This window comes from Corvus cornix, chromosome Z (assembly GCF_000738735.6).
Source record: "Corvus cornix cornix isolate S_Up_H32 chromosome Z, ASM73873v5, whole genome shotgun sequence".
In the NCBI taxonomy this organism is placed as follows: domain Eukaryota; kingdom Metazoa; phylum Chordata; class Aves; order Passeriformes; family Corvidae; genus Corvus; species Corvus cornix.
In genome coordinates this window covers 16,962,887-16,986,127 of record NC_046357.1, presented here as the reverse complement: position 1 = coordinate 16,986,127, position 23,241 = coordinate 16,962,887, and the positions used below count along the sequence as shown (strand labels likewise).

The 23,241-nt window shown below is 43.9% G+C and overlaps 1 protein-coding gene across 16 annotated transcripts in view; it reads left to right on the top strand.

Moving 5' to 3' along the window:
• Positions 1 to 23,241, top strand: part of CELF4 (CUGBP Elav-like family member 4) — a 700,175-nt gene that overhangs the window by 594,776 nt on the left and 82,158 nt on the right. For 11 of the 16 annotated variants that reach the window (XR_002047480.3, XR_002047479.3, XM_019291157.3 and 8 more), the window contains exons 4-5: positions 184 to 312; positions 5,062 to 5,141. Coding sequence is in view for 14 of the 16 variants with exons in the window: in XM_019291157.3 (XP_019146702.1) it covers positions 184 to 312; positions 5,062 to 5,141 (209 nt within the window). In the remaining 2 variants the exon portion in view is untranslated. The remainder of the gene's footprint in view (positions 1 to 183; positions 313 to 5,061; positions 5,142 to 23,241) is intronic. The other 5 variants (XM_039567118.1, XM_019291163.3, XM_039567117.1 and 2 more) reach the window with 1 other exon arrangement.

Here is a 23,241-nt window from a genome sequence, read left to right as displayed (position 1 = left end):
TTTCAAGTACTCATGGGAAGTCAGAGGCTGTTAAGGTTTTTGAGCCAGCCACCTGAAAAGACTAACAGCTTCTGAGATGTGTCACCTCGGTGAAGTCACCGTTTGTTTTGCATGTGATACTGAGCTGTCTTGGCTTTCACATCCCTCCTGAAATATGGTAAGCATCTCTTTATTTTGTTCCAGAAGACAGAAAACTCTTTGTGGGCATGCTCAATAAGCAGCAATCGGAAGACGATGTGCGCAGGCTATTCGAGGCGTTTGGCAACATTGAGGAGTGCACAATCCTTCGGGGACCCGATGGCAACAGCAAAGGTAAGGGATGGCTTCTGTTGAGCTAGACCCCAGTCTTCCTGTGTATATCACTTTCTGGTGTGACAAAAGTATCACATAGCCCCCAGAACAGCATCTCTTACTTTAGGAGGGGTCACATTTTTGCTCTGCTGGTCACTCTCTGCTTGCGCATGAGAGGAAAAAGCTGATTGCATTTTAAAACACACGTCTCCAATGGGCTATGTCTCACCGACACCTGTTACTGCTTGGGCAGAGCCTCCTCTCTGAACAGGGCCTTTACATTCACTCAAGATGTGCTCTCCTCGCCCCACTGAACAGGACAATTCTTTCTTTGAAAAAAGCCAAGATTGGTACTTCACACCTTGACTCACTGGCTCCATCATCAACTCTGATTATCTCTCACCCACCAGCCCCAGGTCTTTCCCTTCTTCACCTGATTTCTGCATGGAGTCCCAGCAGCCAGTGATCACAGCTGCAAGGGTACAGGTGCCAGTTTAAATATCATACTCATTACACATTTACTGTTTGAAACACGCAAATGCTTCATTGCAAAACTGGGTGTCTTTCCCCCTTCTGCCACTTTTTGTTACCTGAATAGCACAAAAGATCTTCTGCTACCGCCCAGGCATGAGAATGACGCTTCTCTCTTGTGCAGGAAGGTCATTTTTTCTCCCTCAGTCTCTAGACAAAGTAACTTCAGTCTGAATAGGAAACCCTCTCCTCTTGGCAGTATAATGTGTCCTTTAAATATTAATCTGCATATAATATAGCATAAACTGTGTTGGCATGTGCAACACCAGAGAAGAGGCCAGTCCTGCTGACACAGTTCTTATCTCACTGGATATTTTGACAAGTGACAACATCAACCAGCGCATTTTTGCAACGGGGAGGCAAAAAATCTAAATCACAGTGATGCACTGGAGAAAAATATTGCTATTCCATAAAATCACTGGTGGCCAAAAAAAATACTTCACACCAGCCTCATAGCTGTTCAATACACATCAGCACAACTCAGCCTTCCTGATATAAATGGCTGAAAAAAGGCTGTGGGCACCTTTCTTCAATTGTGCAGTTACTTTATTTCCATAACACCCAAAGACAGGGGCTGCCCCACAGGGAAGCAGTAGGCTAGGATGTCCTAGAGGAGCTGCAATCATCATAACAGCAGACAGTTAAGCACATCATTCACTGAACAAATCAGCAAATTGGGGAAAAGCAAAAAAAAAATGTCTGTCTGCTTCCACCTGGAATGAAATCTAATGACAAAGGAGTTAAATAGAGTAATAATAAAGGCAATAAAGTCTGAGTTCTGTAAGAAGCAAATTCCAGAGGAGATCCAACCCACAGACCTGTCTTCATACTTGCTCTATCTCTTTTTTTTTTTCGTTCTAAAACGATTTCATTATGAGACAGAGTCTGAGTGGCAGCTCCATATTGCTAACCAGTTTAATTATTAGCGCTAGCAGGCTGCAGTCTCAGGCTGACGTTTCACTGAGTTGTTCAGGATCAATACTGAGCCTTGACAGAGTTAATATTACCAGCTTCCATTTGCTGGTGCTATTTACTGAGAATGTGAAGCTCCTAATTTACACACACACGGTTTCGTGCATGCACACACGCACACAGAGCAGTCAATCCAATGGAAAACTTAAGGCTAGTGCCCTTATCTTAGGAGACAGTCAGGCAAGCCACAACTCCCACAAAGTTATTGCCAGTCTGTAATGGTTTCCATCTGCTAGAAACCCATATGTGACACACATTGCTTGTGAGCTACTTATTTTGGATAAAACTCATAAGGCTTAAATTCTATGTAAGTTGAGATTTAAGCAGATTGTCTAAATTCCAGATAGCAGTCAGATCCCATACACTTAAATCCTACCCAGCCCACCAGGTATACCTGTGGTGAGCCTCTATACCCTTCCGGTAGCTCAGTGCAAGCACTGCTCTCAGAAGCTGGGTTGCAGCTTCCCAGTTTTATCCCATCACAGTCCAGTCATAGCCAAAAAGCTGCCTGAGACTTTTCTGAAGCCGTGGTTGCTCTTCTGAGCCACGGAGCATAGCCTTCAGGGTCTGCAAAAATACCTCCTGCATGAGTCACAGCACTAGGAACAGTGGCTGGAGCACATAATCAAGTGGCAGAAGAGCTGGGACTGAGGAATGTCTCAGCCTGAATGGGAATGCAGCACCAGGCTTTCCTGGGAGAGGATGGAGTGATTCTGCATCCCTCCAGGTAAAGCTCACCAGTGCTCAACCAGGAGTGTAGGAGTTCTCAGGTGAGGGAGCTGAAGTGGATCCAGAAGGACCCACAGAGTCTTCATTGCTGCTGCTCTCTGTGCAGCTATTCTTTTTCCCTTTTTTATTTTTTTCCCATTCAGCAGTCTGCCTCAATAACTCAGAAAGTAAAAATTTCCAACAGCATCCTCTGCAAGAGGGCCCTTACCACGCTCTGCAATTTTAATCCTAGGGCCTCATTCTGCAATCTCCTCCAAGCTGACAAAACAGTCAGGGCAGCCCTTCCAGCTCCAGTCTGGAAGAAAAGGAACAAGAAAAACTTAAGCACACGTATCACCCTGTTACTCAGCAGAGTTTATATCTCAGTGTGTATCAAAATCCCTTCACACTCCAGAGTTTCTCCTGTTGAAATTGTTCTGAGAAGAGTGACATGACTCATGTCCTTGGCTCATCAGCTCCTAGAGGCAGTTCTGGAGACAATGGGAAGGGAGATTATGTGCACTTTTGGTGTTGTGTACAGAAGCCATCCCATTGAATGCACAAACAAAAAGGACAAAATGTTGGGATGTCTACTATTGCCTTGCCATGTACACCAGCAAAAGCTGAGTTTTCACTTGTCCTGCTACCTCAAAACCTACAGGAAGCAGTTAATAAGAAGCAGTAGGAGGGATCCCATTAGCATCCTGGGCATTAAACGAGATAAATGCCTGCTATTCCCTCCATTCCCACCTTTATCCAGCTCCACTGATCCATCAGGATCCTCAGCACAGGGGTGAATTTCACCTGAAAAGAGTGAAGCCTTTAACATGACAACAACGCTGCAGCCAAAAATCCTACTCTAAATGAAATTGGTGACTGGAACTGGAAAGCTTTTGTATATTTGCTAATCAGCATCTTCTTTTTAGAGGCAGAAAGTACAAAAGAATCTCTGCAAATAATTAAACACCCTAATTCTGGATTATCGCTGATTAATGAAGAGGAAGACGTGGTATCTCAGGAGCCTGGGAATGCTGGGCTGGGATTATGTCATAATTGATCCCTGTTGTTTCCAGCCGAAGTTTATCTAGCTCATTTTCTTGTGATTGTCTCCTCTCAGCTCCTTATAAATTAGATCCAACTATTAGCAATAACCATTGGGCCTTTCCTGAAATACATCCTGAGCAGAGTGCTGAGAGGGCGATGCAAAATGAACAGCTCTTAAGTGTAAGATATTTTTTATATGTATATTATTTTTAGAAGGGGGTATCACGCCTTTCTTCAATCGCACTTCTATCAGCCTGCAGTGATGCTTGCAGGGACCTTTGGGGTTCGTTCTTCTAGTTTGCGAGTTGTATTGCTCCATTTTTCACCCTTCACTGTAGGGATCCAGAAGGGTGTGAAGACCTTCTAAAGATGCTGTAAAGGGGCTGAAGAAGAGCCATCCCACTGTCAGGACTGGCATCCCCAGAGCTGCGACGTGCACTCCTTCAGGGAAACTGAGAGGGCCTTGCAAATTGATTAAAAGCTCAAAAGTCTTTGGTAGTAATAGAAGGGGATGGAAGCCAAAACTTCTCAGATCTCTCCAAATCTGTTCCAAAAACCGCCTTAGCATATGGAAATTATCCTTCCTCTCTCTGAGTCAGTTTGCTTGTAGCTGGGAGTGTTGGCAATACTTTCGCCCACCCTAGAAGTACATGCAACCCTTTGAAGTGTTGATCAGTTTTGCACCCCAGCACATACCCATAAATGCACCTTTCTGCCCTAAAACCTTACGTAAGAGTTCGGTGTGAGATTCCCCACACAGCAATACAGGCCAGAGTAACACTGCCCACATTTCTCTAATGTCCAGAAGAGAACACCTACGCAAGCACTGACTTTGCAGCTATGAAAAACTAAGATTCAAGTTTTAGTGGTAGCAGATGATAATCAACACATGGGTACCTCTCCCACCCCTGCTACTTCACCAGAAGGTGTCTCATGCTTTGCCAAAGTGGCTTGGAGCCAAGACAAGCTCTGGGCAGTCTGTCATGGAGCTCTACCAGGCAGTGATATGAAAAGGTATCTCGTGGATTTGGAGTAACTTGAATGTCTTCTGTACAATTGTTGTGTGGTTGCTTTTATCAAGTATGCGTAGCTTTCCAACAACTTACACTTGCTTCCATACCGTTTCTCATAACCACAGAGGGAGGAACACTCAGCATTAAGTCTAATACAATTACAAGAAACAGATGTTCCACCCAATAAATTGTAAAATTTGTGCAAGATTCTGCCAAGGAAAGCTGTGGAGGTCAAAACATGGGTAGATTCAAGATGTACTTGCTAAGTTTTTGTCTGCCAGTGCTTATTACAAGCAGTGTGGGAATTCTGGAAGCAGCTTAGCCTTAAGAGGTCCTCAGTCTGCTGATGACTGGACTCTGGAAAGGACCAGGACACGTTTTTTTTGTTATATTTTTTTCAAAACCATATTTATTGGCCAGTTCTGAGGACAGGATACTAAACTAGATAGACTTTCATGGTATCCATGCAAACTTTCTTACGCTCTTCTTTTTCCTCTTCCAGGGTGTGCATTTGTGAAATACTCTTCACATGCAGAGGCCCAAGCTGCCATCAATGCCTTGCATGGCAGCCAGACAATGCCGGTGAGTAGCTAGCTCTGTAACATGGGCAAGTGAGGATTGGGCCAGCTCTGGCTGCCCTGTGGCCTGATTGAGGGGGAGAAATGATTTATCTGTGCTCTGAAACTCATCATCCAGGAAGGCCCAGAGCCTTGGGTGTGCTTAACTCATCAGTGAAAAGGCTGGGATGACACTGTCATTCCTCACAGGCACAGAACCCCAATGGGTGCTGTGTTTTGTCACCAGCAGTTTTGATGCCCTGAAAAAAAGACGTATGGTTCACACATGCCAAAAACTTTGGGTCAGACTCTCCATTAGCACAACCTTTCAAGTTTCAGAGGGATAAATCAAGTAGAAACTTGTGTCTAGGGGTTTCTTCATTTTCTCTTCTCAAAGAATCCCTGCCCCTAGGCAAAGGATAAGGAACTTTTTGCCAGCATTCAGCAGAGGGAAGCATGTTCATGTAGTGGTAGCAGGAGCTAGAGACAAATCACACAGTGATGGGCACCTTTCACTGTTACTGCAAAACCACCAACCTAGGCATAAGTGTGGTCCCCTATATCTGCCCTTTGAAAGTGTGTCAGACCAATTACTGGATCTTCCAGGAAACATCTGAGGGATCATTTCACTGGCAAAAATTTCTACTCATATGGGGTTTCAAGACTGATTGTTCAAGAAAACAGAAATGGGGTTGTATTTTCTATGCAGATAGATATTTGTACACCATCATGAGACAGAGAAGAATGTAAGGCATTCCACTGTCAGTAGAAGAAGAAGATCTGATACAACTTGTTTTGGTTTATTATAATAGTGTATTATTTTTATTACTAATTATTCACAGTGTAAATCATGGAAGGCTAAGAAGCATGCTGACAACTTGGAAAGGATACAAGAAAGCTCAATTAAAAATATTTGAGAGTGTAAAATCTCCCTTTCAGTAAGAGACTCTAATGTAAATTCATGAATTTATCCAAATAAGTTTAAAGTGGGCCCGACAGATTTTCTCTAGATCTTTGCAGGGATGAAAATGGAAAATTCTTTACAAGCAAAACGGTTTCTAAATCTAGCAAACCATCAAGATCTCCTTTTTTGGAACCGCATCTTAGACAAATCAGTTTAAAATGGTATATGTTTACCCGTGACGCTACCCAAAAAAAGTCTCCTCAGAGATGGGGTCTCCATTTTTTTAAGTACTTAAATACTTTCAAGAGTCTCTTCCTAAAAAGCTCCTTCTGATAAAACCAGATGTTGGGCTTGATGCTGACATCCTATACTGATATATTATGAACGTCTTTCCTGAGACAGGTTAAAGAGATACTTCTAATGACCTTCTTTCAAACTTTGACCCAAAACGATAGTGTCTATAAGCTGACATCAGGAATTTCAATTCAATAGGGATTGTGGTACCACAGAAAGGTTTAATAAAAAGTCAGTGCTCATCCCAAAAATCCTGCAAACTCCTGTGACAAAGGTGAGAGGAAGACATGAGAGAACAGAAAAAACCCAAGGAGAGTTGAAGATTTTTTCTAGATCTAGTATACCCAAAATATCACCATTCTTCCCCAGCCCCTTCCCTTCCTACTTTCAGAACCCCGTGGATAACAAAAACGTACTCATCTCACAACCACCTGGAAAAAACTTGTGTCTCCATCCTGGCAGTACCACCTGAGCTTAGGATATAAAAAACACCCGAGAATTTGGCCATTTCATGGGTCAGTTTTGTGGGACCATTTGTCCTCTTGCCTTATCTGACTCAAACACTCATTAAGAAATATTCTTTAATAACCAGACATGGGCATCTGAAAAAGCACCACAATTTTACCTATACTAGATGCCCATCCCAGAGTCAGAATCAAGCTTCCACAGCTTCACAAGTTTCCATGGATTGGCTGAACCTCAGTACATACTCTTAGTTCACAGGAAAAGCAAGGATTAAATTAATTTCCTCCTCTTCAGTATGAGCTAAGTTCCATGGCATCCCCTTGTGTCTCCCATGAGGTGCAACCCTGCTACCACATCTTTGCAGACCCGTGAGGACCTGCAGAATGACCAACACTCAGTAAGGCAAGGAGCACAACAGGTTTTTCCCACAGTGGCTCAAAATTTCTAAGGCTCTTCAAATGAGATAGGCCAAATCCTGCCGGGATCTCTGTGCCCATTCTCGTTTTCATGGTACTTCAGGGTGTGCGGCGTCGTTCAGGACCTACTTGGATGTTCACAGGGAAATGCAGCCACCTCGTGGTGAGATGCAGGTGCAGCCCATCGTCCTTGGGAAGGAGGGGGGCATTGCTGCCATCTTCCTTCGGCCCCCTTCCACTCCTCTCGCCGCTAGGACTGGCCTCATTTGTCCGGTTGCAGTGCCAACTCTACATTGTTCCTGTGGTTCAGCCAATTTCAGCATCTCTTGGTTTGTCCTCTTGTACCACCAACAGGGTATCCATCACCATTCTCGTCAGGTCTCAAGCCGTTCGTTACTGCGGCAGACTCCTGTTTCTCCACAGCTGTCAGGATTATTGCTCTACTGTGACTTCCTGTTCACACAACATATGTTGCCTAATAGTTCCAATAGGAAACTTTCTTTTATGAAAGTTCTCTTCTTTCTTATTTTTTTTTTAATTAACCTTACCTTGGACAAGTGCCTGACCAGCCATTACAAGCCCATTTCTCTGTGCAAGGCACTTGTTTCTCCTAAGGGTCCACCAAGCCTAAAGCTTTCCAATTTTTACACAATCCATTTCCTTTAGAAATAAGCTACTCAAAATCCCCTATTTTGAGCAGGCACAAAGTTCCTTCTATACCTACCTGTCAAGAGAGCTTCCTTTTCGTCTTTTTAGATCATATTTTCTACCAGATCATCAGCTTTATGAGAGTGTTTTACTGGATCTCTATATCATCTTTTATAAGATATTGTAATTTTTATGTACTTTTGCTTGTATTCATAATATATTTATAACAATTATATGTCCTGTACTTTTAGCTTTGATTACTCCATCCCCTCCTGTCTCCGTTTCCCATCCATATGGGGATGCAAACAGGTCTCCTTGTATCATTCTCTTCCCTTCCTCATCCAAGCCTTGTCCCTAACAGCCTTATCCACCAACACAAATTCAGCTGCTATTGCTGTAGTGACAGCTTGCAGATCTAACTTATCTGCTTCAGGACTGACTCCTGTCCAAACCAAAATCTTGGTCTGTCTTTCCAGCATCTTCTGGTGGATGTTTAGGTGTCAGAACAAGCTCAAGATGTATAAAACAGAGCTCTTGAACTTTTCTACCCAAAACCTGTCTTTTCTCTCCTCCACCTCCATTCTCAATCACTGTGGACAATATTATCATCTTACCTACCAGTCATGCTCCTTCATAGGCATCATCTTCACCTTGGTTTTCTCCTTCTCCCCATGTCTTCATATCTGGGCAACAGCCAAATGTCGAAGAGTCGTTCTGCAGAACACATCCTACAAATCTAAGACATGGCCTTGTCCAACCACCCACACAGAACAAACTCTTCTCCACAATTCATAGAACTATCATAGAATGGTTTGGGTTGAAAGGGACCTTAAAGATCATCTACATGTCCACTAGCATGAGTAGAGACACTTTGAACTGGACCAGGCTGCTCAAGGCCTTGTCCAGCCATGCCTTGGTCACTGCCAGGGACGGAGCATCTGCAGCTTCTCTGGGCCACCTGTTCCACTGCCTCACCACCCTCACAGTAAAAAATTTTTTCCTAATAGCTGACCTAAGCCTGCCCTTTTTCAGTCTGAAGCCATTCACCCTTGTGCTGTCACTACAGACCTTTGTCAAAAGCCCCTCTTCAGGCCCTTTACACACTCAAAGTTGCTATAAGGTCTCCCTGGAGCCTTCTCTTCTCCATCCTGAACACCAACTCTCTCAGCCTGTCTTCACAGGAGAGGTGTTTCAGTCCTCTGAGCATCTTTGTGATCTCTGGATTCAATCCAAGAGGTCCCTGTCCTTCTTATGTTTAGGGCCCCAAAAACTGGATGCAGGACTGCAGGAGGGGTCTCACGAGAGTGGAGTAGAGGGGCAGAATCATGCACACTTAAGTCACAGGAGCCATTATTCTACCCAGAAACTACACAGGGTTAAGAAATAGAGTATTGTTGCACCCTTTTCACCATCTCACCCACTGTGGCAGCTCAAAATTTCTTTGATTATGAATTCATTCCTGGAAGGGGTAGAATGGTACTGTTACTGTATACATTTCCTGCACAGGGGTGAGAAGAAGGGAAGAGTGTGATTTGTTTGACTTATGTTTAATAGTCTGAAAGCTTGTGATTTATTCTAAATATCTTCTAAGATTCCTGCAGAAAGGAGAGAAACACATTTCCAGAGATTTGTGCATTCTTCCCTTTTTTCTGTGCTGAGATGGGCAATATCACCTTCTGGGCATGCCTGTCCCTTTATACTGGATAATTCAATAACAGACTTAAATACCCAAGGTGGGACTCATCTAACCTAATATGAGACATCCAGAAGTTAAGAAACTTATGTCAGAGGTTGTCATCTAAGTTTGTCGTCTAAGTTTCTATTATAATCAATAGAGGGAAATAGATACCTCTGGAGAAATTTTATTTTACAGAAATAGATTTTGAAACCTGTCAAACTAATAAGCAAGCCCAAATAGAAGTGTGCTTTTTAGCTAATTTCAGGCATCAGTTTATTATGGTCCTCCAGCTCCAAAATAGTGATTCTTCATCCAGAGTGCAACTTAGAGTGAAAAAAGGACCAGTACTGCTTAAAAACTAAAGCTAAAACCAGTGCAGCTTAGAGTGAATACTTAACTTTACATGCAATACAGGGAGATCTGAAAAATGTCCTGGATGTTTGTTGCCCAGATAAAGCAATTTGGGATTCAGAAACCAGCCATCCTGCAGCACAGTCCCCTGACTCCTGTTCCATTAGATGTGCTGTGAACTTGCATAACACACGAATTGTCAGCACTATGTTAATTCTATATCTTTCTTTAATTAATGATGTTTAAGGCCATTAGGACCTCCAGACTTCTGTAAGGTGGTTTCCCCCACCACACAGGCCAAATCCTGTCTTCTTTTTACTATTGAAGCCTGCAGCAGCTTGGGCAAAACACTGTATTTCTTCTGCATCCAGGCAATAGCATCCCAAGTCTCTGTACAGCTGGCTGAACATCTTCCATGAAAACTATTTTTCAGATGGAATCCTTGGTTTTGTGAAAAGGGAAAATGTGAGACTTGGATACAAGAACTGAGCAGACATCTGCCTTTCAGAGAAAGATTCAGCTTAGTCAAACTTTGTAGAAACAGAAGTGTTGCAATGCACAACTTTGTTAACTTGGGGGCTTTCATTTCAATATTTTTCTGCGCAGCTCTTATCAACACAAATGACAAAAACAACTTCAAATCTCTGTTTAGGAACCACCTACATTAAATTATGCAATTATTGCTCAGTTTTGTTAGATGATATATGGATTAGCTCTCTAGTTTTGTATTTTACACTTTTTATTAATCAAGAAAACATGAATGGCATAACACCTTGAATGAGGTTGATTTTGAGCCTCTGCCTATCATGTTTCCTGGAAGTCCACCCATAGCACAAAAATTCCCAGCCAAACATAGGTGAAAGAATTGCTTTCTTTCCTTAGACAATGTAGAATCTATCCCCTCATAGGGTAAGAGATTTTTTTTGCCATTATTAAGATAAAGGAATTTGTCACCTATTTGGCTTATCAAGTAAGAGTGACGTTATTATGAGATTATCACTGCCCCAAGAATCATAGAATCACAGAATGGTTTGGGTAGGAAGAGACCCTAAAGATCATCTAGTTCCACCACTCTGGCATGGGCAGAGATGCCTGGCACTAAACCAGGACTTACAAGTGTCTTCGTCCTGTGCAGTGGCCTCTTTCAAACTAATGGCAAATGGGGGTTCTCATCTTCCGTCTGGCACCCCACCAAGGAAACCACCCCAAGCTCACACTAATCATGGCTGCTGTTACTGCTGTGCATTCCCGTGGTGCAGCTACGACTTTGCAAAGCTCTGTGAAATTGCCTTCAGACACAGCCCCACTGTGGAAACTGGCTGAGCAGCTGTGCTCACCCCCCACCAACACAGCAGAGGAATATTTAGGTGAATTAGGAGTGGAGGGGAAAGCAGCACAGAGTCTGCAGAAGTCTCCAGCTCTGAGCAGGTGGAGAAAAGGAGGAAAATGGGCCTTTGTGGGCACAATGAAGCTGCAGTCTGGGTGCTGTGCTCACAGACTGGTGGGGAAACTGATTTTGCAGGAGCAGGCTGCACCAAACCGCTGACTTGGCAGGAAGTCCCTGGGAGGAGCAGCCTGGTGGCTCCGGTGAGTGGGGGGCCACAACGCTGTAGATCAGCTGAGGTATTTTTAACAATTATTTTGATATAAACAGCTCTGAACTTGAGGAGCTCCATGTAAATGGGAAGCAGTGGGGCTTGTAATTAGATTTGTGTACACTTTCATAAATTGCTGGAAAACATCAAAGCCGTGATAGAAGGCTGTGGTGCACTTTATTTCCTTCTTCTGTTCTTCTGTTAATTGAATGGTTGATGTGTGGATAGGAAGTGTTGGCTTCGCAGAGTACTATTTACAGACCCGCTGACAGCTGCACTGTGAAAATTAACAGGAACAGAGCAGCCTCTGTCACAGCTCTTCCCATGAGGGACTTGCTTCAAATTAGATCATTTCTTTCATAGGAGAAACTTTCCTCATCGCTCCTCCCTTCTTCACAAATACGCACACACATCCAGCTGCACACTCCCCTTCTCCCCTCAGGCTCATGGCAGCCTTTAGTGCTCAGAAGGGTTTGTCATTTCCACAAAGTTGGGGTAGTTAGGCTGCTGTTTAAAACTTGCAGCGCATTCCATTTCCAGCAAGATACATTCTTCAGGAAGACATCCAAATCTGTGAGCTGGGTGTGTGGAGCCACAGCTTCATGTTTGCAGGTCTCACATCAACTAGAACGTTCTTTTCACCCTCCTAGAAACTCTAGTAGACATGCTCTCAGACTACTACTCTTGGAAATGTGATTACTGTTGTTCCTAGAGGAAATTGCTGTGTGCTAAACACCATAAAAACCTCTGACAGGACAGTTCCTACACTCAGCAGTTTACTAACTACAGACCGGGGTTAACCTGGCTGGATGAATTACTTCAAAGTGTCAGTCAAAGTATAAAACTTCAAGGTCACCTACACTTTCGTTACAGTTGATGGAGAGGGACTAGGACCTGAGAGAGACTGTCTTGAGTAGCTGAGGATTTAGAATTGGTGCCCAAAATAGCTGCAATTAGATCATGTGAATGTCTCTATAATAGACAACACACATGAGAGAAGCAAAAGAAGCAATACTACAATGTCTGGGAGTAAACTAGTCTTTTACATAATTAATCTATATGTTTAGCCTGTTCTTAGCCAAGTGACAGCAGTTCCTTTTCCTGGTTCCAGGAGAAAAGTAATAACCGGTGAACACTTGACAATCTAAATCTTAATATTTATTGACATCTGGAAAATACAGAATTAAGAACATCAAAACTGAAGCCTTCAGTTCACCACCTCACTTCCCAGAAATGTCTTCAAAATATCCTAGTTTTGAAGAGAACCATAGACAAACCCATAGTATAAACAGATAACAATTAACCAGACCACGATTCAGAGTATTAATTAACCAACAAAATTTACTCTCATTGAGATTCCAGCATGGGCTCAAGTCCTCAATTAATAAAAGCCATGTGAGAGACAGTAGAGAGTCATTGAGCCCCTCAGGCTGTCAGGGTAAATAGAATCACAGAATCATAGAAGCATCAAAGTTGGAAGAGATCTTTAAGTCCAACTATCAACCCAGCACCACCATTATAACTCCTAAACCACATTACCCAGTGCCAGACTCAGATGCCCCCTAAATACCTCCAGGGATGCTGACTCCACCAGAGCAACTTATTCCAATGCCTGACTACCCTAACAGTGATAGTTTTCTAATATTTAATCTGAATCTCCCCTGTCTCCGCTTAAGGCCATTTCCTCTGGTCTTCCACTGCAAGCATAGTAGAAAAGACCAGTCCCCACCCCTCTATAACCTCCTTTCAGGCAGTTGTAGAGGGCCACGAGGTCTCCCCTTGAGCCCCCTCTTCTTGAAACTAAAATAGGAAATGGAAAATGCATTAGACTTTTCTTTTACATGACCACAGAAACATAAAGAGATTTTCAAAGGTAATCCAGGCTGAAGGTCGATGACATTCCAGCATCTAAGTGTCCGTCATGATTCATACCTGATTTTGCCTGAAAGTTAATTGCCCAAAGTCACAAAGTCTAGGGCAGAGTGAGGTACCATCACAGCCAGTCCTCCTGTCCAGATTAATGCAGAAGGCTGAGGCCTGGTTTTACACTATTGATGTTAGAGAAGTTGATGGATGAAACTGGAGATGTTGACTCTGACCCTTTTTTTTCCTCTTTTCTGTTGATCTTGCACTCCCTAAAGAACACACACTCCTTGCAATGCCTTTGTGTAACACAGAGGCTGGCTTGTTTAACTCAGGGCAAAGCATGGCACACCCATTCCTTCTATGAAAAAATAGTAATACCTTAGGAACCCGTTCATAACTCACCAGCAGCAGGCCTGGCCCGCTTTCCAGTAATGAATGATTTTTTGAATATGCTACTTAAACACCATCTATAAAGGTATGCTGTCCTTAAGGATGAAAAAAGCAGTGGATATGTAATACCTACATGTTAGTTTGCAGCCACTTCTACCACCGAAGTCCAGTGACTCTTGATAGCCCATCTTTGCTTTCCTTTGGGCAGTGGGCTCTGATGGAGGGGGAATAAACCTCATAGACCCCATCCCATCACCTCCATCAACACTGCTGATTCTACAAGCTTTGGGACAGCAGCTTCCCAGTGTTGCCATCATTTCCCTTAATTCTTCCTATAAAAAATAAAATTGTAAGACTGTGTTACCTGCCTCTCCCATAGTTTCATAAATTAACTCATTATCATGTTTCTGGCTCCCAGAGTAGAAATCCAGGCAGCCTGACAGGGTGTGTGAATCATGCTGGCACCAAAGATAGCCTTCACTTCTCTGGTTACATCTCCAAAACCACACAGTCATCCCCCAGGACATTGACATGACTTGTGGGACATGACAGGCATCACTGGACATCTTCCCTGGGCTTCTCTGCTCCCTCTGACCCACAGCATTCACCGCCTCCAAATGGGACACAAGCAATAACTGCTTGTGAATGACACTACTCCATTCTAGAAAAAAAGATTTAATTGGCACCCACCCATCCCTTCATGGGTCCAGTGGGAGATGGACATTAAATCAGCAGGTGTGGAGGTGGCCATGGGAAAGCAGGAACAGGATCAGGCAACTGCTGAGAGTTGCCCTGATCTTGGTGATAACAGCAGCCCCTGCAATTCTTGCTCCACTCTGTCTACTCTGGGTGAGATTAGGACGTGTGGGGGCTAAAATAATTCATAAGCAATGACATTTCTGGGATAGCAGAGACATTGATAAGCCTCCAGCCTGGGAGACATAAAACAGTCCCTGCCTGCCAAGGGAGCTCTTGGCCTACTGGAGGTAGCTCCGCTGGGCATCACCACCTTCCTCTAATAAGGATTAAAGATGTCAGCATTGTCTTTACCTCTCTGCTTGATTTGGGGGTATATCTCTCTTCCTCCTTTTCTCTTCATGTATCTTTTGATCTAAGCTTCATTTATATCCATGGGAACTTCCTACATAGTTAAGTAGGCTCTGGATCAGCATTAAGTCACGCTGGATGCTTCTCATTTTTTCCCATTAATTCGCTCCTTCCCAGCCTTGCTCAGGTGTGTGGTCTGGATTGATAACACACATTCTTGTGAGGAAAACAGAAAGATCTTAGGAACTGATAGATTGCTATCCCTATCCAAAACATAGCATTAGGTGGTGCAGGAGTTGTTACCCAAATGGGTTTTCCAAAGCTCAAAATGAATCTTTAGAAGACAAAGATGTATTTAGATCAAAACAATGACTTTCAAATAAGACTCTCAATTGAAGCTCACACAAATTCATGAATGTAAAGCATCCTACCAGACACCAATGTCTCCACCTCAGATGTCCACTGGCAAGTGAAATCATGTAGAAGAACATGCTGAACTTGCCATCCCAAAATGTCCGTCTGGTTGGTGCTCACAGGAACAGTGTTTGTGAAGGTCACAGGTTTCAGTCTTAGTGGGGTGGAACGCAGCAAGGACAGATCCTTCAACATAAACCAACTTCTTGTTTCACCAAAAGCCAGGAGAGCTTCACTGAATTTACACCATTTCACATCTTCACTTGACCATTTGTTTCTCTATATGAAAGCATGGGTGATACCTCCCTGAAAGCAGAATATTTTCTCAATTAACTATGGAATCGTAGAAAAGTTTGGGTTAGAAGCGAACTTTAAAGCTCATCTGGTCCAAGCCATGGCTGGACAGTGCTTGGGGATCTTCTGTTTAAATATGCTGCAGAAATTCAAATCTTTTACTATCTCAGTTGAGCAACATGGTTTACACCACAATAGCCTGGAGTCTTGCAGCATGACAGGGATCTGGGATGCACAGTCATGTGCAGGCTGTTGGCAACACAGTGCCACGGAAATGTTCTGTGTCACATGAACAGCTGAAATGTATCTGCCCAGCTTCCCAGCCCTTCCTCAACATCTCTTTTTTTTCCCCAGTCATCGGAGGCTGTTCATGTCCTCATCCTGACCTGCCAAAGAGGTGTGGAGCTCTTGTGAGCAGAGTCCTGAAGCATCAGGAGCTCCATTCCTGGTTGAAATGCTACTGCACTTTGACAACAGTCAATTCACTTTATGACTCTGGAATAATTCCACTTCTCTTATTTTCATCCTTGCGTGTTTAACTGAATGGAAAGATCATTCATGGGGCTCTATGCTGCAGCTACCAAGGACTTCCTGAATAGTAATAATATTTATTTTAAAAATTATGCTTTTTTTTTGGTGTAAGGATATATTCAGGGGAAGTATATTATTTAGTTAATATGGAGCTAAACATACCTAATCTTCCAAACTACTCTTATTGGAAAGGGGAGATTTACAACATTTTCTTTTGGATTCTGGATTTTAAGTTTTTCTTCAAATAGACAAAAGAAGAATTATTTATTTATTTCATAGTCCTAAATAGCAGGAAAGAATTTCGAGTCTGTTGGTACAACAATACCTTCCTGTTGTAACCGCTGGACTCTGCCTAGCAGGCTGCTGCGGCCTGAGAGCTCAGCGAGGGTTTCCTAGGGCCATGCCATTAATCACATCCCAGAGTCCATTTCGGACAGCCCTGTGATCTGGCTCTGGCAGCCAGCAGCGTTACAACGCAGTGGATGGCAAAGAAGGTAGAGAAGGGTCTCCCATGAAGGTTTGAGATGGCTTTAATCACACCTCATCCCCAAAATGTTCAGAGGCAGAGAGACAGCGTGGTCTGGGTGCGGGGTGGTTTGTCAGGGGCCCAGGGGCAATCCCTGGGCAGGGTTGGGGTACAGGAGCAAATAGGGAGAAACCGAGGCAGTGGCCAAGGCTAGGGAGGGAACAGGGGGAACGTACAGAATCAGGGGATTAACAGGCCGCCACGCCTTCCGTTTCATAACGCATTAAGGAAAGTGAATGATTTTGTGAGGACTTTTATCATTCATAGACTGAGCTGAAAAATGCAGAAGTGCTTGAAGAACTCGGCTTTTAAGTTTAGGTTTTTCAGATATCTGGATTTGATTCGAGAGGCCTACAAACACCGGGGTTATATATTGAGTTCTTCCTAATTAGAACTGGGTACACTGACACCAGGACTCAATGATTCTGTTGCCCTGTGGAAAGCAATAACTTTAGCTCTGAGAGATACCTGGTAAGTAGTGTATGGGCAAATAAAACCTAAATCAAGCTTCCACTCCAAATAAATTAACGGCTCTGGAGACCTGTGAAGGGAAGTACCTGCAGCAACTCTCTCTGCTTAGACATTGCATGAAGAATCTCCTCTACTGAGGGAGCAGTATTATCAAAGGGTCCATCACTACAGTCCTGGATGAATGCTTCCTTTCCCCTCTCCATCTCTGTCACTCTCAAGTGTGTCTAAACCAGCTCTCAGGACTATACAGTGGAAATAGCTCCTAGTGACTGCTGTCCTACTCATCTTTCAGATGAGACATGAAATTGAAGCCCTGAGTGCAGAAAAACAACATATTTCACAAGATGGGAGGGATGTTAGTCCTGGTCTTTTGGTCACCTTCCAGCCTGGGTAATTACATTTCTGCCTAGCTGAAATTCCCACTGCTCTACAGTTTAATTGGACAGTAGTTTCTTTTTTCCTTGACTAAAATCCCAGGTTGGGGTCAAACCCCACTGTCTAATTCAGCAGCCCTCTTTTCAGTAGAGCTGCATAGGCATTTCCAAAAAAATCCAAATTTGTTTTCAGACTTAAGGGACATCATACCAAATGCCCTGAGATAACAGAGCCCAAAGCAAAGAAATCCTCCTTTGGCTTTTGGACCTTAACATCAAGGATCCTTGTGTGGAAATATTACCCTGATTGTCTTGCTGAAGGTCAACATCCTCCCAGCTCTGCTTTGTAGCCACAAAGGAAGTGCTAAGGCAAAATTTCTACCGCAAGCAAACCCATTTCTGTGGTGACACTTAGGAACACACCCATTGCCCAAAAACGAAGCATCCAGCAGCACCTACTCATTTAAGCATCTTCATGTTCATGGCTGACATTTTGGAAGGTATTTTATAGGACCTGAACATTCAGATCTCTTATACTCCAGAGCTTTAGTCACTGGAACTTTAATGCAACAAAGTTTTTAAAAATATTTTTGGCCCAGAACTTGTACCTGGCTCCATTTGAGCTAACAAAGATGTAAAAGTCCACCTATATGAGAGACCCTTGTGTTAAAGTACTTAAATGTATGTTTGCCTCCAGCAGGAGATTCACTAAGCTAAAAGTGAAACACAATTTAATGACTTTGTAAAATTAGGCCCAGATTAATCAGTTTTGAAGGAAAAAGGTATCTAATCATCTGTGGGGACTAGTAACCTACTGAATCAGAGCAGATTTATATGGCTGAAAGGAAAAGGAAATTCAGGCATATATTCTGCAAGGCTAGACCTTCACAGAACTTTTCCTAGGAATAATGTTCTATGGAGAAGCAATTGGACACCTGAGACAGTAAACGGGCAGGAAGCAGAACAGCTCCCCTGTAATCCAAACAGAAGCAGTTAGAGACCTGCTGAGCCACTTAGATGCTCACAAGTCTATGGGACCAGATGGGATCCACCCTAAAGTGAGGAGGGAGCTGGTGGGTGAGCTCGTGAAGACACTCTCCATCATTTATCATCAGTCCTGGCTCACTGGAGAGATCCCAGGTGACTGGAGGTGGCAATGTGACACGCATCCGTAAGACGGGCTGAAAGAAGGGTCTAGAAAACCACAGGCCTCTCAGCCTGACCTCAGTCCCCAGCAAGATTATGGAACAGATCATCTTGAGTGAGGTCACATGGCACCTACAGGATGGCCAGCAGATCAGGCCCAGCCAGCATGGATTTAGGAGGGGCAGGTCCTTCCTGACCAACCTAATCTCCTTTTATGACCAGATGACCCATCTGGTGGATGTGGGGAAGGCTGTGGATGTGTCTGCCTGGACTTCAGCAAAGCCTTCAACACCATCTCCCAAAACTTTCTCATGGAAAAGCTTCAGCCCACGGCTTGGACAGGTGCACTCTCTTTTATTGGTTAAGAACTGTCTGGATGGCCAGGCCCAGAGCGTGGTGGTAAATGGTACCACATCCAGTTGGCAGCCAGTCCCTAGTGGTGTCCCCCAGGGATCTGTGTTGGCCCAGTCCTGTTTTATTGATGATCTGGATGAGGGGACTGAGTCCACCATCAGCAAATTTGCAGGTGTCTCCAAGTTGTGGGGGAGTGTTGAAAGGTAGGAGTGCTCTGTAGAGGGACCTGGATAGGCTGATGGGCTGAATCCAACAATAGATGGGATCCTGGGTCCTGCACTTTGGCCACAATATCCCCCTGGAGTGCTACAGGCTGGGGACAGAGTGGCTGGACAGCAGCCAGGCAGAAATGGACCTGAGGGTGCTGGTCTACAGCCGACTGAACATGAACCAGCAGTGTGCCCAGGTGGCCAAGAAGGCCAATGGCATCCTGGCCTGTACCAGGAACAGTGTGGCCAGCAGAACCAAGGAATTCATTCTTCCTCTGTACTTGGCACTGCTTAGGCCACACCTTGAGTACTGTGTCCAGTTCTGGGCCCCCCAGTTTAGGAAGGACATTGAGATGATGGATTGTGTCCAGAAAGGGCCAATGAAGCTGGTGAAGGGTAGCATAAGTCCTGTGAGGAATATCTGAGGGAGCAAGGGTTATTTAGCCTGGAGGAGACTGAGGGGAAACCTCTACATCACTCTCTACAACAGCCTGACAGGACACTGTAGCCACATGAGGGTCAATTTCTACTCCCAGGCAATAGGATAAGAGGACACAGTCTCAAGGTGCTCCAGGAGAGGTTAAGGTTCGACATTAGGAGGAATTTCTTCACAGAAAGGGTGATTGGGCATTGGAATGGGCTGTCCAGGGAGGTGGTGGAGTCACAGTTCCTGAAAGTGTTTAAGAAAAGACTGGATGTGTGTGGTTGACACAGTGGTGTTTGGTCACAGTTTGGACTCAATGATCTCAAAGATCTTTTCCATCCTAGCTGATTCTGTGATTCTGTGAACTTTCCCTGATGCTGGGCAGTAATGTTTGGGCTCCTGAAAGGCTTTTACTTAATTTGTGTATACACTCCATTTCGAAGACTATATCGAATGGGAAACAGTTCCAACAACCAGGCAATAGATTTGTTTTCCTTTGCCTTTAAATGAAATATCAATGGATGGATATTTTATTTTTAGCTGAATATGAAATTTCACAAGCGACCTGTCAAGCTACTGTTTTCAAGAATGACTTTATTTCACACGTCAAGACAGGCTGGGAAATTAGTTTTTCCCACAGAGGACTCTGATTAGGGATTACAAAGTGAGTGTGGCACAGAGTGATTTTTCCTCCATCTTTTCCCTCACCCCGCCAGCCTAGAGAGTACCTGACTCTGCTGACTAAGGGGAGCAATTCATTACCATGTGTGGGAGGGGGATGGGAAGCAAGATAGTCATATTAAGTAGACTTGCTGGCCCAAGAGAGAATAGGGAAAGCATAATAATACTTAGCCCTTATCATTCTTTTCATCAGTAGATATCAAAGGACCTTGAAAAAGGAGGTTGATTTCATGGGAAAAGAGATAAATTCTGACTCCAAGCAGCCTATTGCAGAGGCACCAGAAGGAATACTCACTTTCATGATAGTCTCTTCTGCCTGTGGGTCTGCAGGGTAGAGAAATAAACAGGTCCTTTCCTCGGTAAAATGCAGAAGTACATCTCAAACTTTATTGACTTACCCAGTGTAACTCTCTTGGGGTTTGGCAAAATATGGGGTCCAGTCCAACAACCAGAGAGAGCAAGGAGATTATGTATTACTAGTAAATGACAGAGCAGACAGGACCTATTGCCTTTGTCAGCAGACAACAGCTGATTTACACCACAGTTTAACTCCTCACGGAAACAATAAATAGCCCAGGTGAAGGGCTGCAGCATTTTTACCCTGTGGAAAATCTGGCCCATTCTGGAGCATTTCTGTTGTTTTCCAGTGGATTAGTAGAAGTCACTGGAGTAGAAAGTAGCCTTGTCCTGCTGTATATGAAAAGCAGTATCTGGCTCCACTGCTACAAGTCCTGCACTGGCTGATCTGATACAGTTTACTGCCTGATTTCCTTTGGGCCACATGAAAGAGCTGCACATGAGGAACCACATACTGAAAGCATCAATCCCAAGGTCAGTCTTCAAATTCAAGAGCAGTGCAGCATCTCTACTGGCTACACATCTTTAACCGCTTACATGCACATCTCATTGCAGGGCACTCCTAAAAAAAATCTCTTCTTTTTCTCTTTTTTCTTTGTAGTGTGTGTTCTAGCTTGCATCTATTTGCCCATGGCCTTTCTGCCCTGTGTATATGATAGCAATGTTCAAAGAGGCCTGAAGTCCTGCTGCGACAGGCAACCCAGAAAAACATCTCTTAGGAAGCAATATGAGATCCCGTTGGGTCAAACAGCTGCTGTGCAGTCACTATGACTCACATCAGAAGGCAAGAACACTCCAGGGGCAAGCACTTCATGTGGAAGTTACCCATGTTTTCATGATGCCATCTACAACAATAGCTTGGTTTTCAACAGTGTGAGGCATCAGCAACAGTGTGAGGCATCAGCAACTGCCTGAGGCAATTCTCTGGCCGTGAGACTTCCAGGGCAAATAGAGATCAAAAGAAAAGGAGAAGGAAGAAGACACCAACTTACTTACACTTCTCTGTTGTGCTAACAAGAGCAGGTCACGTCTTCAAAACCCATTTTGCAGAGATGAATATGTATCCACCTTACTCAGTTTCAAAATCCTCCGTCCTGCATTGTGTTCGTCATGATGCAGCCCCTGCTCTGCAAATCACAACAGCAGCTCTGAACACCCTAATCTGCTGTGGACCAGTGCCTCCCTCCAATACAGCTGCAAATAGGTTTAAATCATTAGATTCAAGTTACCAAACAGTCTCTTGGATCAGGGTTAATTAAATGAGTGTTGAAATCTAATTAAGAACTGGTCCAGGTGATAATTAGCAGGAAATGTATGCATTAAAATATTCATTTGTCGATGAGCTGCAATTAAGAGTGTGATTTGGGGAAGGATCAATATCTGCATCATGTGATCTAACGAAAAATTAAAAGCCACCCAGCCTTCAACAGAAATGCAGGGGAATTTTGGCTACAGTTTTTTTTCTCTCCTCTCTTCCACTCCCCCTTCTGTTTTGGTTTTATAATAACTGCTGAAGATTGCTCTCCATCTTTGAATGGAGCATTCATCTCTGCATCCCTTTGTTTTCCTGAAGCACTTCTCTCAAACCCTTGCTCTTCACCACATTGTGTGAGCAGGTTATAGATTTATTAGAGAGAGACTAACAGGTCAAAAAGAAAGATTCTTTGCCGATGAAAATCACTTTCTCCTAGAACAGACTGCTAATCCAAGGGAACATCGCTCATTGTGTGGTGTTAGATTGTTGGGGTCTTTTTTTAGCAGGTTAATTCCTCAAGTCTTTATTCATAACTGAGGGTCTGAAGAGGCTATTGAATATGTATAGCTTAGACTTACATATATGTACATCTATAGCTGTGGTTTACTGCACTCTTTCCAATTTGTAGCAGAGCAATTCTGCTTTCACCAAGGCTATTTTTTCTAGTTACGTACGTAGGAGAGTATGTAAGCCGGTTAACAAAATTCTCCTTGTGCAATCCCAGGAAATTCCACCTTTCACAGGAAGATGAGGGTCCTGCAACAGTCCAGTTCCTCTGGCATGGAGCTGTTCTTCCTGTACTGCCACAGCCAGAGGCTGAGCTGGTGATTTCCTCACTGACAGTACTCCCACCAGTGAATACCAGTTTATCAAAACAGAAGCCATGGGAGCACAAGGATTTCGGCTGCCCCTTGTCAGTCTCCTGACAGCTCACCTGCCCATCTCCCCAGGCTGGGTGCAGCCCTGTTCCTGAGGCAGCTGTCCACTGCTGTCAGGGCTGCAGCCAGACTGTCCCTCCCCTACACCTCCTCTACCCCTGGGGAGGCCACCCTGTGGCGAATCAACCAATCCATGAAGTTTGGACTACCTTGGAGACAGACCAAAAAACACCAATGCCTTCCTTATTAAGTAGATTACTTCCTCCCATCTCTGCCTCCTATCAGAATACAAGGATTGCAGCTACTGGCCTTTCATCTGGTTTTGGGAAGGAGAGGGATTTCTTTCAATCCCAAAAGCACTACATTTTTCACAGATTTCTGGAGACAGCTCTGATGATCATCCATAGTTCTGCACTGGTGTTGACTGCAGACATAATCCTCATATTGTAAATCTTCCCTGGAAATGTGTGGGCTCTTTTGTGGTAGCCTCTATTTCCCACTGTTCATGGAGAGGAAGCTCAGGTCCATGCAGTACTATTTTGCTGCCTTAATTTAGC